Source organism: Lipotes vexillifer, unplaced genomic scaffold, assembly GCF_000442215.2.
Source record: "Lipotes vexillifer unplaced genomic scaffold, Lipotes_vexillifer_v1.1 scaffold76, whole genome shotgun sequence".
In the NCBI taxonomy this organism is placed as follows: Eukaryota; Metazoa; Chordata; class Mammalia; order Artiodactyla; family Lipotidae; genus Lipotes; species Lipotes vexillifer.
This window is the reverse complement of record NW_006773751.1, coordinates 2352051-2368480: the sequence shown is the minus strand read 5'-3', so window position 1 is coordinate 2368480 and position 16430 is coordinate 2352051. Positions and strand designations below refer to the sequence as shown.

The 16430-nt window shown below is 38.1% G+C and overlaps 1 protein-coding gene across 1 annotated transcript; it reads right to left on the bottom strand.

Moving 5' to 3' along the window:
• Positions 1-573: 573 nt before the first annotated feature.
• Positions 574-15231, bottom strand: TOR1AIP2 (torsin 1A interacting protein 2). Its single transcript, XM_007448519.1, has 2 exons — positions 15113-15231; positions 574-3190 (listed from the first exon to the last, which is right to left on the bottom strand). The coding sequence occupies exon 2, from the start codon at positions 2521-2523 to the stop codon at positions 2128-2130; it is 396 nt and encodes a 131-aa protein (XP_007448581.1). The 5' UTR covers positions 2524-3190; positions 15113-15231; the 3' UTR covers positions 574-2127.
• Positions 15232-16430: the final 1199 nt, after the last annotated feature.

The window sequence follows — 16430 nt, the reverse complement described above, 5'->3', positions numbered from 1 at the left end:
CCCGGACCGGGACACGAACCCGTGTCCCCTGCATTGGCAGGCGGACTCTCAACCACTGCACCACCAGGGAAGCCCTCAGTTCCTATTCTTTTAAGCCAGATAACTAAATACCCTGGATATGCTGCTATGATATTTCTCAAAGTATAGTTCATAGAGTACCTGCATAAGAATCTCCTGAGGCACTATTTGTAAAATGTAGCTACCTGGGCCCCACAAGCAATCTAAGGAATAAAAATTTCTGTAAGATCGGAAAATTTGCATTTCTGACAAGCTCACCCAGGCACTGATTTGAAAACCAATTGTATAAATCCATTTAATATGTCCTTACTATTTAAGAATGAGATTGGTTAAAACAAAAACAAAGACCCTTTCTCTATTTTGCCGATATTTAAAATTGCACATATGTAGTGTTTTTTGGTATGTGTCTGAAAAAGTTTAGGAGACAATAATACTGATCATAACACCACACTCAAAAGCAATACCTCAAAGTAAATTTTCACTTTTTAGAAAGAGCTTTAGGATAGTGTAGTTCTTAACCAATGGTAAATGATAAACTAATTAGTCTTCACTCAATTTAGCAGTCCACACAGTTTATTCAGCAATAGAACAGAAGAGAACTTCCATCATGACAGACATAAGGCAGATACAGGGCAGATCTCTGGGGTACATTCTTTAAGCAGACTAACAAGTGACTTTTTAACATGTGGCAGGCATGATTTGTTGCATACAAACAGCCATTCATTCCTTACTTCTTCCTTCCTAAAAGAGCCCTGATTTTATTAGGGGAGACAACGTGTCCTACCCAGGCAGTGCAACTCCATTCCCCTCTGCCAGGTTTCCCAGGCTCCTTTGTGAATCAAGGACGTAAGGAAAAATCCTTGTTGTAATGAGATGTAAGAAAAAATCTGTGAGGGACTTTTGAGAAAGATCTTCTTCCCAAATAAAAGACACAGACTTGAAAGGAGAAAGCTTTTTGCTCCTTACTTCCAGCCTTTGATTGGGATTGAAATGTCTGAAGCGGCAACAAGCTACATTGTACTCGGTGAGAACTATGAGGACAAAAAGCCAATATGCTAAAGATCCCAGAGGGGAAAGATAGCAAGAACCTGGGGCCTTGAGAACATTGTTGAGTTGCTACACGAGCACTGGCTTATCTAGAATCTTAAGTGGAATTTTTAAATTGTTCAGTGGCCTCTGAGATGTTTTCAACTGCTTTTTCTAAGTTTCTTAACCTGAACTCTAGTTTCATGATTCTTATGAACAAGTGAAGGCCAGAATGAGGCCAATGTCAGGTAAGACCTTAGTTCTAAGAAAAATGCTTCCCCTAAACTGTTCATAATATATATGCAGTCAAGTTGGGTAACTCTTTTCGTCACCTGTCTCCTAGGACAGGTATTTTTCCATTGCCAGGGGAGGACATTCTAAGTTCAGTCACCACAAAGACAGGATAGTCCTTGCTTATGTAGAGCCAAGGAGGTGTAGACAGAGGCATTTCTGCATGTTTTTATTGTCACCTATATAGGTGCTGCCTGACTGAATGTGATTTCTCTGACAGTGACCAGTTATGGATAACGTCATAGCCACACTGAGGATGAGCTAAATAGAGCCAATGATGAATAAATGGTTATATATGAATAAATTTTATATATATATATAATTATCACTGATTAATATTTAAGAGGTGGAATTTAGAATATAGTTTATTATTAAAATGTCTAGTTGTTTTACTGGAATAATCTAGAATTCAGCTACAAGGATGCTTTCCCACAAAAGTTTTCACTAGAATATAATGAAAGTACACACAGTATGGGGCTTCTCCTCCAGGACTACCATGTCATAATAACGTCAGTAATTAGGCTGTGAAGATTTTTAGGAGTAAGCTAATTCCAAAACATAGGAAATATGGATTAGTCAGGTTCTAGATGAACAATCTGGCTTGGAATACTGATTAAATTCATGCTGAAGAAGAGATGCACAGACCCTGGAAGCAGATCCAACAACAATTTAAGCAGTTTCCCAGAGTAGTGACAGTCTGGATCAGATATAGAAAGGAGTCATTTTTCCATCTTCCTTGGGCTACTAGTACAAAACCCTCTAGAGTCTCCATGATTTTGACTGTTTCAGAAGTTATTTGCTTTGGCCAAGTTTTTTGTTCAAGGTTTTGTCTGTTCTGGTCAGGATTAACTGTAATGCAGGGTTAAACCCAGCAACTCTAGAGTCATGTATCCTTTTTCTAACCAGTGGAGGACCCAGAAGAAATGGGTGGCAAGCTTTTTCAAAGGTCCACCTGGTAAGATTTTGGGGAGCCCACTCAAGTGGGAAAGACCAAGGAAGAACAAGGCTTCTATTAGCAGGATTATCAGGATAACACTCAGGGCAATAATCAGCTCTGTTAATACGGTCTAAGAATACTTGGTAACATTCATTCTCAACCAGTTCAGTTTGGTACAACCAATGGCCTAGTTCTAAACTAGGGAACCATTGCTGTCCACAGTCAGGGCAATGTGAATTATCTGAGAACATTGGGACCTAGAGAGACAACAGAGAAAGCAATGTAACTGTAAGAGGCAACGATGATAGAGAGACACCCAAACAACCAGTCCTATTACAGGTTTGGTTTAGCACTTTCTCAGTCCAACCACCATTACTTGGAGAGGGTAAAATTTGGCTTGCACCTCCGTGCAATTCTTCAAGATTTCGTTGTCTATTTTTCACTCACTTGCAACCCAGTCTCTGAACTCAGGGACTGATCCAGTCTATGTTATCAGTCACTTACAAGCAGCACAGATCTCAGAATAGCTCCTTTAAATCCCAGCTTCTCAAGAAAAGATAGGGTTCTAGTCTAAGTTAATTATTTTTTCTTGTGTGTTATCAGCTGGTGGTATCATGCAGAGGCATCTGGCTTACTCTGCTTTGCTGGTAAGTTATTATGTCTGCTTGGTGAAACAGAGGAGCTGACAGGTCCAATGGGTCTTTGGTGGGCGCTGGCACTCTTGCCGTTGTAATACACGTACCCAAGTCTTAAGGCCTTGGCACTTTATAGTGATGTAGAGGGGTCAGGAAAACCTGGCAGAGTCCTCTTGAGCGTGGATCCAATGAAGTCTTTCTTGGGAGGACCTTAATCAGGACTCAGTCACAGGGAAGTAGCTGCTGTTGAGTTGGTTGAAGGGTCTGGGAATGCTTCACATACCTGTAAATAATAAAACTTCAGACGACTCATATGGGCTTTGAGTTGCTCACAATATTATTAGAAACATGCATTTGGATGAGAATTGTCTCATGGGTTTCCCCATAACAACTTCATATGGGTTCAAACCAATTTATCTGTTGGGAGTTATTCTTATGCTTGATTGGGCAACAGGGAGGATTTTGGTTCATTTAAGGTTTGTATTAGCTTAATTTTTTTTTTAGGACTATATATTTCTTTTTCCTACTCCTTTGGAACTTTGGGAATAATAAAGTCTGTGTAATCATGTTTAATGTGGTAAAACTTTGAGATTTCTTGTCTCTCTTCTGTGAAATGGGTGCCGTATATATAGTTCTCCCATAATGGGTGGGATAACATTAACAATGGTGACAGCCTTCTAAAACAGACTTCAATCCTTGCAGGGAAAAGCTTACAAAATTATTAGATAATATTCTTAATAACTAACCATAGGAAGTTGGATGAAATCCTTTTGAAGGCTGAAAAAGAAAACACAAGGGACATGTCTCATTGTCCACATCTGCCTTTATAGGCTCATATGCATTTTAAGTTTAAGAAGGCAATTAAGGCACAGTCCTGAGCTATTCTTGGAAAATATATACTAAATCAGTTGGAATTTACAGATGCTTTCATCATCTTTGTACTCCTTCATGACACTGAATGTAACAAGTAAACAAGGTAGGGTAGAGCAGGATGCACGGAACAACTAGACACGCACCTAGGAAGTGCCACAGATCACCAGAGCACAATATATAGTCTGCCTTTCTCCAGTGTTCTTTTGTGAATTCTGAGGCCTGATCCTGTGAGAGCACTAAGGGACACTGGGGAAGATGTGAGTGTTAAAACTGTATAAAGATATAGCCTGGGGCTTCCCTGGTGGCGCAGTGGTTGAGAGTCCGCCTGCTGATGCAGGGGACACGGGTTTGTGCCCTGGTCCACGAAGATCCCACATGCCGCGGAGTGGCTGGGCCCGTGAGCCATGGCCGCTGAGCCTGCGCGTCTGGAGCCTGTGCTCCACAACAGGAGAGGCCACAACGGTGAGAGGCCCACGTACCAAAAAAAATAATAATAATAATGCTACAATGAATAATTGTACATTTCTCTATTTCCCACCTGGGCAAATATATCTGTAGGATATATACCTAAAATTTGAACGAGTGGGTTGAATGTCAGAGAGCATCTGCTCTTGTGATTTTGTACCTATTGCAATCAACGTAGCTATTGTCAAACTGTCCTCCACGAAGGAAGATGATTTGCACACTCCACACACACTCACATATCCACTCATATATTTGGTGTGCCCTCATCAAGAGAGGAAATTACCAAATTTTGTGAATTTTGCCAATTGGAAAGATAAAAAATGTCAGCTCGATTTTAAATTTACATTTATTTTATTGTGAATGAGGGCAAATACTTTTCACATATTGAAGCAGGTATTTAAAAAAAAAAAAAAAAAAAAAAAAGATATAGCCTGAAAAGCAGAGGGAGTTATACCCTTAGCTGTGATCAGCCAAAGCATTTTCCTTACAGACTATCAATAGCAGCCGTGATTCTCAGATTTTAAAATGGCAACTTTAAAACACAACTGAAGAGCAGCCTCTGCCAGTGCTGCAACCTGGGGTCAACAGTCTGATGGGAGCCCCGGATGGGGTGGGATAGAATCAGTGTAGATACACTGATGTGTTTTTTGAGGTTAGGTGACAAAGTATGCATGAAGATTACCAATTCAGCTCCTCAGGCAGAGTGAACAGAAAGTAGGGTTCCTGACCTTTGTGGTGACAACATAGGGTATAACAGATTTCCCTGAGGGTCTACTGTCAAGAGCCACTACAGTAAAAGTTTCAGTTGTTGAACTGGGAAATCTTGGGTGTCTAGTACATGAAACAAATAAGATGATGAATAAAACCCACATGATTGTGGGGTTTATCACAGAAGTTAGTAGTAAAGTTATATGACTAAGTCTGACATTGAAAAGGTATAGAATTTTGGGTTTTTAGAAAGAAAAGGGGAAATTCAATTAAAACCATAACAAGATACTGTATTTCACATCCACCAGACTGGCAAAAATTAACAAGTTTGACAATGTGGGCTCTATATACTCTAGGCAAGACTACCCTCCCCTCAAACTCCACATCTCTGTTGGCTAAAGCTCCATTCCCTAAGCTCCAAATGCTCAGAATGAAGGATGGCCTTCCCCCAACCTTCATTTCTCCATCTTCAAGAGTTAAGCAAGCACTAGAGCTCCAAGTATTCCTGAATCAAGAGCAATCTAGTGTTCCATATGTTCCGGACAAGACCACCCCTCCCCTCATCCTCCAAACCACAATGGGCAAGAGGGGAATCAAAACAGGGCTCCAAAGCACTAAATGCTCAGAATAAGATCACCTATTACCAGCCTCCTAACTCATTCCTTCCTGAAAATACTCCTGGCAAGATTCTCAAACTACCCCGCCACCCCCCCTCACCCTCACAAGCTTCACTACCATTATCTGCTTGAAAGCCTGAGGACCAACCAATCTCATCATACCTGTACCTCTTTTTATGTCAATCACCACATGGAGCCCAGAGCTTCCTGGTTATACTTCATCTTCTTATAGTCTCTAATCCCCATATGGCTCTGACAGCAGTGAGACAGTATCCCCTTCTCTTCTTTACTTTTTTTTCCCATAAAACATGTACCATTTTGATATTAAATATTTTAGCTATTTGTCTCTACTAAAACCTAAACTCCAAGAGTAGGGTGTTTTGTTTTTATTTACTGCTGTACATACCCAATAAACATTTCTTGAATGAATAAATAATGAGACTATAGAGTCATTTGAATCCTTATACCCTAACACTAGGAGCATAAATTAGTATAACCACTTTTGGAATTAATTTGGCATTATCAAGTAAAGCTGAGGATGTGCATTTCCTGTAACTCAGTAATTACCTGAGAGTAGTCTCAGGTAACTACCCTAGAGAAAATTACACGTTTATTTAAAAACATGAATAAAAATATTCATGGTAATTCTTTGTATAACAGCAAAATAACAACCAAAATGTCCAAGACAGTAGAATGGATTAAAAAAATTGAGATAGTCCCACACAGACATAGATGAAACTCAAGAATATTGAGCTGAAATATAAAGAGCAAGTAGCAGAAGAATACACACATACTCTCTTATATAGTTTCCATTTACATAAAGTTTCAATATATTGCTTAGGAATAAATGCAATAAAGCTAAAAAGAAAAGGATAAGTACAAGGATAACTATTACCTTTGATGGGGAAGGGAATGGGATTGGGAAAGGCATACAGAGTATTTCAAAGATAATTGTAAACATTTTTTCTTTGAATGGTTGGAGGTACAAGAATGCATCATAATAGTTTACATAATCTCTATTCAATATTTTATTTTTTTCTACTTCTGTCTTCATTTTTACTTTTTTTAACTTTTAATTTTTATTGGAGTACAGGTGATTTACGATGTTGTGTTAGTTTCAGGTGTACAGCAAAGTGGATCAGTTATACATCTACATATATCCACTCTGTTTTAGATTCATTTCCTAAATAGATCATTACAGAGTACTGAATAGAGTTAGTTCCCTGTGCTATACAGTAGGTTCTTATTAGTTATCTATTTTATATACAGTAGTGTGTATATGTTAATCCCAATCTCTATTCAATATTTTATAATTAAAAAAAGAAAAGAGTAGAGTGGAAAATAGCAGTGGGCTAGAAAAAGAGGTTAATAGGCAAAACCAACTTTCACACTGTGGACAAGAAGACCAGGAGCAGTTACTCTGCTCAGAGGCAAAGTGGGTGACTGAGGAAAACAGGAGTCCTACAGAAAGACAGGATCTTTGTTTTTTCTCAGAATATTGGAAGCAACTATCTCTTCATGGAAATAAAGTAACAGAAAATATATTGTAAATCAACTATACTTCAATTTAAAAAAATCTCTATGGAAAGAAATAAGGTAAAAGAGGCCTACCTAATGTTAATTAATGGAATTAATTTTTCCATTAGGCTACCTAATGGAAAAGAACCTCACTTGGCCAGATATTCAACAGAAAAACTCCATCTCTGAAATAATACTTTTTTTTTTTTTTGGCCGCGCATGGAGCATATGGGGATCTTAGTTCCCAACCAAGGATTGAACCTGCGCCCCCTACAGTGGAATTGCAGAGTCTTAACCACTGGACCACCAGGGAAGTCCCCAAGATAATGATATTTAATAATAATAGCTAATACTTATTGAGCGTCACTATCTGTTCTAATACATGTAATACATTTTACATCTATTAACTCATGTAATTCTTACAATAATCCACTCTATAGTTAAAGAAACAGAGAGGTTGAGCAACTTGCCCAGAGTCACACAGGTCTTTGTAGAGAAATCAGTATTTGAATTCAAGAAGATTGGTTCCAGAGCCTGTACTCTTAACCACTATAAGACACTGCCTTTCTGAAGCAGTGACTGTTGAGTTTTAGAAAACCCTTTCATAAGCTATTTGCAAAGCTACAGGATACTCTTCAATTGTGTGTATTATATTAAAGTGGGGGTGGGAGAAACTCTCTCCCATAATTTTCCACTTTCACACGAAAAAATCCAGGATACATTTCAGGGAGTCCTAAATCCCCTGAAATTACATATAAAATTTTTTATGTACACATGTGCATTTTTTTCTGGAAAGAGAGTACAGCTGATCCTTGAACAACGTGGGGGTTAGGGGTACCAACCCTCAAGTAATCAAAAATCTGCATGTAACTTACAGTCAGCCCTTTGTATATGCAGTTCCTCTGTAGCCATCGTTCTGCATCCTCGGATTCAATCAACCACAGACCGTGTAGTACTGAAATATTTATTGTTGAAAAAAATCTGCATGTAAGTGGACCCACACAATTCAAACTGTGTTGTTCAAAGGTCAACTGTACACACTTTTAGATTCCCAAAGGAATGGTTCAGAACCATTGAGCATGAATGGTTCCTAATCATTTTACTATCAAAGGCAATTTTTATTCCTGGCACCCCCCTCCCCAGATCTCAATGTGGAAGGATCCCTGAACAACTGCCATTCTTGTAATAACTTCATTTTCTCATTTTATTAATTAGACATGTAGATCTGCCAATCAGAACTTCTAATAAAAACAAGAAAAAAACTAGTGTTAATGGCCCTGATTTAGAAATTTTCAATATTTTAAATTACAGATAATATTCAAAATGCCTATAACATAAAGTCAGAGAGATTTCAGCTATTCTGGATTTGTTTCCTTCCTCAACTCCATTAGCTTAAGTCAAAAGTGGTTGATTTGAGGTAAATGTATGATTACCACTAGGCTGGTAGAAATGCAAAAAATACCTTGGGAACCACCATTACTCAACTGACTATTGTTTAAGTTATTGAGGAAACCACCACGTACTAGGCCCAATGCCAAATACTATACATACAGAGAGAAAAATCTTACAGAGCTTCCAGATGTCCAGGGAATCCAGATTGGAACCAATGCTTTAGGTAAAGGCTAAGGATGGATATCAAAAGACTGCCTGTAGAGATCACAGGAAATACAGGAAGGCCCACAGAAGTTGGAATGTCCTTATCTTCAAGCGAACCTTGCAGGCAACAACAGTGGGCAAAAAACAAATTTAAAGGGCTTCCCTACCACATAAATGCTACACAGTCATATTTCAGTATCAGTGGGGGATTCATTCCAGGACCACCCACAGATACCAAAATGCACGGACCAGAGGGACACTCAAGTCCCTTATATAAAATGGTGTAGTATCTGCATATAACCCATGCACATCCTGCTGTACACTTTAAATCATCTCAAGATTACTTATAATACCTAATATAATGTAAATGCTATGTAAATAGCTGCCAGAGCACAGCAAGTTCAAGTTTTGCTTTTTGGAACTTTCTGAATTTTTTTTCACAAATATTTTCTATCAGATTTTGTTTTTTGTTTTTTTTTTGGCTGCGTTGCGTGGCTTGTGGGATCTTAGTTCCCCGACCAGAAGTTGACCCTGGGCCTTGGCAGTGAAAGTGGCAAGTCCTAAGCACTGCACCAACAGGGAACTTCCCAGATCAGACTTTTTGTGTATGAGAACTAAAGTAAATTTAAGTTTCTTCCTGTAGATTTATTAGAGGAAAATTTAGAAAATAAGCACTTTAACATCAAAACAGAAAATGCAGTTCTATTCAAACCAGTGAAATTTACACTACTAATGATGGCAGCTTAATACATATTAAATAATTAACATCTCTAAATATTGAGTCTGTATCATTCTTTGCTATTTCCTGAATTAATGTTAGTAAGCTAGCTCAAATCTGCCTCTGATAAACAAAAATTCTCTTGTTCTTTTTATTTATTTAGAATATTTATTTATTTATTTGGTTGCAATGGGTCTTAGTTGTGACAGGTGGACTCCTTAGTTGTGGCATGCATGTGGTATCTGGTTCCCTGACCAGGGATCGAACCTGGGCCCCCTGCATTGGGAGCTTGGAGTCCTATCCACTGCATCAGCAGGGAAGTCCCTCTTGTTTTTTTTAGTGATAGGATAATATAAGTTTCAGATTGAGTCAGGACTGGGATGACTTCTCCAGGCAAATATATCACTTAAACTTCAGCCTCAGCCAAGTCCTCATATGATATATAAAATCAAAAGAACAGACACATAGAAAAAATATAAATGCTCTAAATTTTCTTGCATTTCCATTTTAAATATTTTCTCCCATGGAATAATTTATTCTAACACTACTCAATAATCAAAACTATTTTTTGTATGAGACAGCTTCTCTGATAAGTTTCATACACGAAGTGAAATCTCAAGAGCTTCATATTTCATTAACTAGTTCTGAATTTAGATGTTGGGAGATTAAGGAGTATGAAAAAAAAGAATCACTCTTCTCTTTAAATTCACATAATCTAAAATAATTCTTTGCTTAAAATATATTATGAAAATACATGCTCCTGAAAAAAGTTTTCAGCCTGTTTTGTGAGGAACTACTTTTAATTTGGCAGTCTTGAGATCACAGAGAGAAGGCACAATCTTCAACACTGTTTAGCACACACACTGTTCCCTCTTAAAGAAAATCGATAAGCCAAACAAAAAATATGATCTTGAGTCACCCAGGAGTTGAGAAACAGGGAACTCCCTGGCAGTCCAGTGGTTAGGACTCCGAGCTCTCACTGTCGAGGACCTGGGTTCAATCCCTGGTTGGGGAACTAAGATCCCACAAGCCTTGCGGCAAAGCCAAAAATAAAAATAACAAAAAAAAAAAAAAAAGGAACTGACAAACATAACAGGTGTGTGTGTGCATTGCTGGCATTCCATAAAGGGGAACAACTGGTTTAAAAATTTACTGGTGCATTTCAATCTACTTTGCCCTAATGGACAAAAGTCCATGGTTCAAATTCTATCTACAGTTTCAATTTAAGCAGCCAAACCTTTAAAGTTAATATGCAGTTTTCAACAGTGAGACCTAGTGCAAAGTTAGGTATTTATATACTTGTACCAGCTATTTGTATCTGTGTTGAAAACTAAGTATCTAAGTCTTGCCCACGCCTCTGCACCATATCCATTGTCGTAATATGCCAGGATTATTATTTTCAAGATTTCCCACTCATTTCCCAGTGTTTTCACTAAATAGTACTTATTCCATATTTTTGAAAGGGAGGTTGAGAAAGTACTAAAAACTAGAAACAAAAAGCACTCCACTTACTTTCTTAGGGAACTGCTTCTTATATAGGGACTGGATGCCTGGAGCAGTTCAGATATAAATTTTTTCTGAGGATAGAGTCTTCCTTTCCTTCTTACCCTTACTCCCTCCCAACTCCCTTGACTTGCATTTCAGCTTTAGGCTGACCCATGCAGCGGCAAAAAGCAACACACAAAGATCAAAGAGTTTGCTACGATTTCCAACAGTGGGTGGCATAACTGATTCCCAGTTTTAGCTCAACTCCTCTAATCATCTTTAGTATCTACAGGAAGCCAGCATGTTTTTATTAAACGTTTTATTTTGAACTAATTTTAAACTTGTAGAAAAGTTGCAAAAATAGTGCAGAGAGTTCCTTATACCCTTTACCCAGTTTCTCCTAAAGTCAACATCTCATAAAATACAGTTACAAAACCAAGAAATTAACATTGGTACAAGTCAACTAACTAAACTACAGACTGCTCGAATTTTACCAGTTTCTCCACTAATGTCCCTTTTCTGTTTCATAGTCCAATCTGGGATCCACCACTGCACTTAGTTGTCAATTCTCCTGAGTCTCCAATCCGTGACAGTTTCTGTCTCTAATTATCTCTTGTGACTTTTCCTGGTCTTTGTGACCTTTACACTTTTGAAAAGTACTAGCCAGTTATTTTGTAGAATGTCCCTCAATTTGTGAGTAGAAAGATAAAGAGTTTATGCATTTTTGGCAAGAATACCACCACAGAAATGATGTTGAGTCCTTCTCAGTGCATCATATCACTGGGGTCATGATGTCTGTATGTTTTACTACTGGTGATGTTAACCTCAATCAGTTGGTTAACACAGTATCTCCACTGTCAAGTTACTATTTTTCCTTTGTAGCTAATAATTATATTGGGGAGATACTTTGAGACTATGCAAATACCCTGATTTTCCTCAAAATTTCACCTACCAGTATTACAGGTAGATTTTATCTGCAATAATTACTATGCGGCTGTTTGTCTAATAGTGATTTTGTTTCCTTTTTACCATGTTTACTCACTGGAATTCTTCTCTAAGAAAGAGCTGTCCCTTCTTGAATTCTATTTATGTATCAACTATGTCAGTATGGACTCATGGCCACTTACTTTACTTTATTCTAGGGGTTAAAATCCAGTACTACCATTACTCATTTTATTACTCAGGTTGTTCCAACTTTGGCCATCAAGCTCCTTCCAGTTCCTCCTATGTCCGTTCAACAAGCTCCCAAACCTTTTGAGCATTTACTTAATTTCAAACACCACAAGATGTTCCAGGCTCACCTTGTATTTTCCCTGACTCAGACCTGGAATCAAGTACTTCTCCCAAAAAAAAAAAATCCTAAGTTCCTTTTATCAGAGGATAGTGTTTAAAAACAAGAGCTGGGTGCTCATTGCTACAGGGGTTTCACCATCGGGTCAACAAATTGGACAACCCCCACTATTATTTGTTTCCTTACTAAACTCATTAGCTGGAAATCATTAGCATCACCTGGGAACCTATTCGAAATGCAAACTCTTGGGCCCCACCCCAGATCTACCAGACTAGAATCTTTGAGGGTTTGGTGCAGGAATTTGTTTTAATAGGCTCACCAGCTGATTCTGATGCTCGCTATAAAATTTAAGAAATACGAAACACTGCTTTAATGAAGAAGAGTTAGCTTTCCAGCACTATAAGCCCTATGCTTACTATGTCTATCCCTAATAAAAAAAAGGGAAAATTTACCTTTTTTTTCTTTTGGAAAATTTACTAATGACTTGTGCATAAATTATATTTTTACTGCCACAACTAATAAAACTATAGGTGAATGCCTCATCTGTTAAGGCACTGAACACTTCCCTACTCTTGTTTTCCTACAAACTTTTTTTTACATGTGGTGGTCATGGTAGTTATAAAGTACAAATACTGTTACTCTTATACAAAGAAGTTTAAGTCAGCCTGCAGGACCATCTCCTGCCTACATATATGACTCAACATCCATATAGTGAATCTATAAACATGAAATCCTCGCAGCACAGTCCTCTAAAGTCAGACTGCCTAGGCCTGAATGACTGCTCCAGCACCGGACTTGGTGAACTCTGCCCTATTTCCCTGGTTTTCTTAACCACAAAATGGAATAACTACCCAGATGAAAGAAGTATTATGAGGGTTAAAGTGATAATGTGCAGCACTTACCGCTATGGGGGCACAAAAGAAGTCTCAGGATGTGTTTATTATTATTTGAACTGTTAAGTAAAAGTGAAACTAGACGTTTTATTTTTCGGAATGGGGAAAGCAAGAGGACACTGTGCTAAAGGAAAGTTCTGCTGTTTCTTCACTAGTAGATCAAAATAAAGGCAGAACCAGAGAGCTCTATTTATATAATTAAAACAAAACCCTCAGAAGTTTACAAATTAATGTTTTAAATTTGCCTTTTGGCAAAAATGTTATTATATTTACATTATGTACACCCATGATCAAGAGCTAAAGAACAGTATATAAAAATAAAAACAATTTGATTTGTTCCGGTAGTAGAATTATTGGTGAATTTTCTTCCTTTCTATTTTCATTATCAAAACCACGTGCCACTGAAAGTAGTCCAATTAGTAATAACTGTTTCCACTTACTGAGTCCTTAAACCCATTTAATATTCCAAATAACCCTATGACTCTCCACTTTAAAGATGAGGTAATGGGCTCAGAGAGATAAAGCAACCTGCCCAAGCCACAAAGTGACAGAACAGAAATTCAAACTCAGCTCTGACTCCAAAGTCTACGCTCATAACCAATGTTGGAGACATCTTTCTTTATTCACAAATGCTTGATTTGCTGTGCAAAACTTACGATAAAGTATAATCACTATACTGACTTATCTCTTGTGGGACACAGTAGTCATTATAAAATATAGACTATTAACGAAATTTTAACACAATTAAAATTCTAAATGAAAAATGAAAAACAGCATAAAGCAGACAAGGCTTCTCTCAGCAAACTTTCCTTCAGGAAATTCAAGTGGCACTTCAGAGAAATGTGGATTTCCATGGTATACAGTTTAAAATTATCGCCTACGCAAAAATAAATTACATACAAGACGCTATACATTATTTAAATACCCAATAATCCTCAAATAATTAGCTAAATTCTTGTTACTTTATTTGTTAATTATAGAAGCTCTCAGGCTAGTATTATCTCTACACTAGGAAGAAAAACAAGTGAAGAAGAGCTTAAATGAGTCACTTATGGTTACGATAAACCAGCAGTAAAATTGGTAATCAAGTTCTGGGCTCTGCATTCAGCATAATAAGCATTACTCAGGAGAGACTCCCAAAGTTTTCACAGCAAATGTCAGTTTTCAAACTGTTCTAATCCACACAAAGGCTTCCAGGAACATTTTTAGTTCCTCTACCAGTAAGTTCCTTTTTAAATTAGATTATTTCCCACTGATCATTTATATAGTAATCCTGTGCTTGAAAAACAAAAGTGATAAATATGGATAAGAGCCACAGCCCTAATTCTTAACAGAGACAAGGAAAGGATCTCTCACATAGATCCAAAATAAAATGTTTTAAAACCTAAAGACAGGTAAAATTGAAACTGTGTTGAATCAGATTAACTTATTTCTGTAACTGTGTATAAAGTCTAACAATTAAGCACTACTGATTAAGTAGAGAGTAGACTTTTTTGAAGGAAGGAAAAAGGGGTAAACTTTCCCGGGTATGAAATACAATTGGGAATACATATATAATATGTAATTAATTGGTAATTGCAGGGTCTTACTAAAACTTAAAACTTCGCTATTTTTAGCACCATTAAGGCTAAAAGGCAGGGGTGGCAAGTGAGGGATGGCGGGGCGGCGGGGGGGAACACCGACACTATCTTATAAAGATTAAAAAGACGAATGATGGGATCCTGTTAAGCATGAAGGTAAAGGGAGTAATCAACACCTGCACTGGTAGGTTTCCCGTTTACATATGAACCTTATAGGAATTCTGCTTCTCGTCTCAAAGTCCAAACCAAACATTTATTCCCACCTTATTCTGTTTAATGGTTATACGATTCTGTTTCTCTTTTTTCACTCCAAAACAAAAATATACCTCCAACCTGCTCCGTTTAAGGTTTTTGCGGTAAGGAGGTGGGGGTGGGGAAGGGCCGTTTCTGAAAGATATTTAAAAAAAAGGTATCAGATCAAATATTAAATCATGGAAAAGTTGTATACAAATTTTACTTACAAATTCTAGCGGGGTTTTAAATCGTCGACTGTCAACGTCAGGAGAGCCCTTAGCGTGTTCTTTCTGCTCCACAACGCTGAGCTGCACCCCTCGGACGCGGCGGAACAGAACGTCGTCCCGTCCCTGCCCACGTGACCGCGACCTCCGCGGGGAAGGTAGGCGCCCGCGGAATGCTGGGACTGGTAGGCGCCGGCCCCTCCTCCCCGCAGGCGGCCAGCGGCCGAGCTGGAGGCTGGAGGCGCGGTGAGTGCAGCGGCAGAACTGCAAGCCTCCCCGCGTTCTCGGGCTGCTACCAGACCCGGAGGCAGGCATCCCTGCAAGACCCTGGAGGACCCTAAGCCCTCATAAAGTCCTAAAGTTCATAGGCTCGAGGAACCAATGGAACCAACACAGTGAGAGGTACTAGCCAAAGACACTGGCAAGCACCAGTCAGACTTGACTTAGAAGCCGGCCTCTGCCATTACGAGGTGCATGTCCTCAAACCAGTTGCTTAATCTAAGCCCGAGTTTGCTCTTGTCAAATGCAGACAACGCTACATACATAGTACCTCATAAGATGGTTGTGAGTAAATGAGCTAATGTACATAACAGTGTCTACTAAACGACATTAGTAAATGATGAATAAAAAATAGCTATCATCTTAATCTATTAATTTTATAAAAATGAAAATTGAGAGATGGCAAGCAACTTACACGCAAGAACACATAATTGGTTAAAGGCAAAGTCAAGTAAGTCTAAAAGTCCTGTTCCTGACCTGCACCAATTCAATACAACATAGAAGAAATCTACTCACATAAATCTCACTTCCGCTTTCTTGATTTTTTTCCCATAACACTTCTGACCAACACACTATTGTAATTATTTTGATTTTTATCTGACTCCCATAGAATATAAAAGCCTAGAAGGCAGGGAGGGTTGTCTTCTGGTCTCTTCTTTTACTGCTGTATCCCCAGCACCTAGAACAGGGTTTGCCTAGTACATAGCACTAGCTCAATAATTTACTGGATTACTGATTCTTCATGTAACTGATTTTTTGGTGTCTTCACCTCTCAACCATCCTTTTTTTGGCAGAAAACACGGGATTTGGGAACATTCTTAGATGCTGTTTAATTGACTGCAATTTCTAATTCAACAAATAAGTGGAAGACATATTCTAATCACTTCATTTTCTAGACATTTTCATTTGTATTAACCGTCTTTAAAATATTTTTTCTATCACTTGTGAGAATGGGGAATAAATGCAGCTAGCTACTGTGTCTTTACTTCCTCTTATTTAATATTTCAATCTTTTCCTTATTAAAAATAACGTTTCCTCTTTC